The sequence below is a fragment of the Pollicipes pollicipes genome, unplaced genomic scaffold (assembly GCF_011947565.3).
Source record: "Pollicipes pollicipes isolate AB1234 unplaced genomic scaffold, Ppol_2.1 Scaffold_2555;HRSCAF=2994_pilon_pilon_pilon, whole genome shotgun sequence".
Classification (NCBI taxonomy): Eukaryota; Metazoa; Arthropoda; class Thecostraca; order Pollicipedomorpha; family Pollicipedidae; genus Pollicipes; species Pollicipes pollicipes.
Window position 1 is genome coordinate 11,378,619 of NW_023596136.1, and position 495 is coordinate 11,379,113.

Consider the following 495-nt stretch of genomic DNA (forward strand, 5'->3'; position numbering starts at 1 on the left):
CCGATCGGTCCGCTGACCGGACAGCTGGCGCTGACCGGCCCGCTGTCCGGCCACTGGCGCTAACTGGCCCGCTGGCGCTGACCAGCCCGCTGACCCGCCAGCTGGTGCCGAGCGGTCCGCTGACCGGCGTGATCTCGGCTGTGGTGCGACGTGAGACGCTCGGCTGCCCGTGGTTTAGGCCGAGGGACCAGAGGCCGGGCTGTGAAACCGTGTCACAATCGTGTGTGCTTGTGTGTAGATAGTATGAGTATATATATATATATATATATATATATATATATATATATATATATGTATGTATGTATATATATATGTATATATATATATGTATATGTATGTATGTGTATATATCTATACGTATATATATGTATATATATATATATATATATATATATATATATATATATATATATATAATGTAGTTGAAATGTGAAAGAATGTTTTCAGTTGTTGTACGGTTGTCTGTGGAAATCTTTTGCTCACATTGTCATTCTA

General features: G+C 42.0%; 1 protein-coding gene across 1 annotated transcript in view; it reads left to right on the plus strand.

The window, feature by feature from the left end:
• LOC119108786 (cyclin-dependent kinase-like 1) overlaps positions 1-63 on the plus strand; it is an 11,330-nt gene extending 11,267 nt beyond the window's left edge. Inside the window, exon 10 of the mRNA XM_037232366.1 lies at positions 25-63. Coding sequence (XP_037088261.1) covers positions 25-63 — 39 coding nt within the window. The remainder of the gene's footprint in view (positions 1-24) is intronic.
• Positions 64-495: the final 432 nt, after the last annotated feature.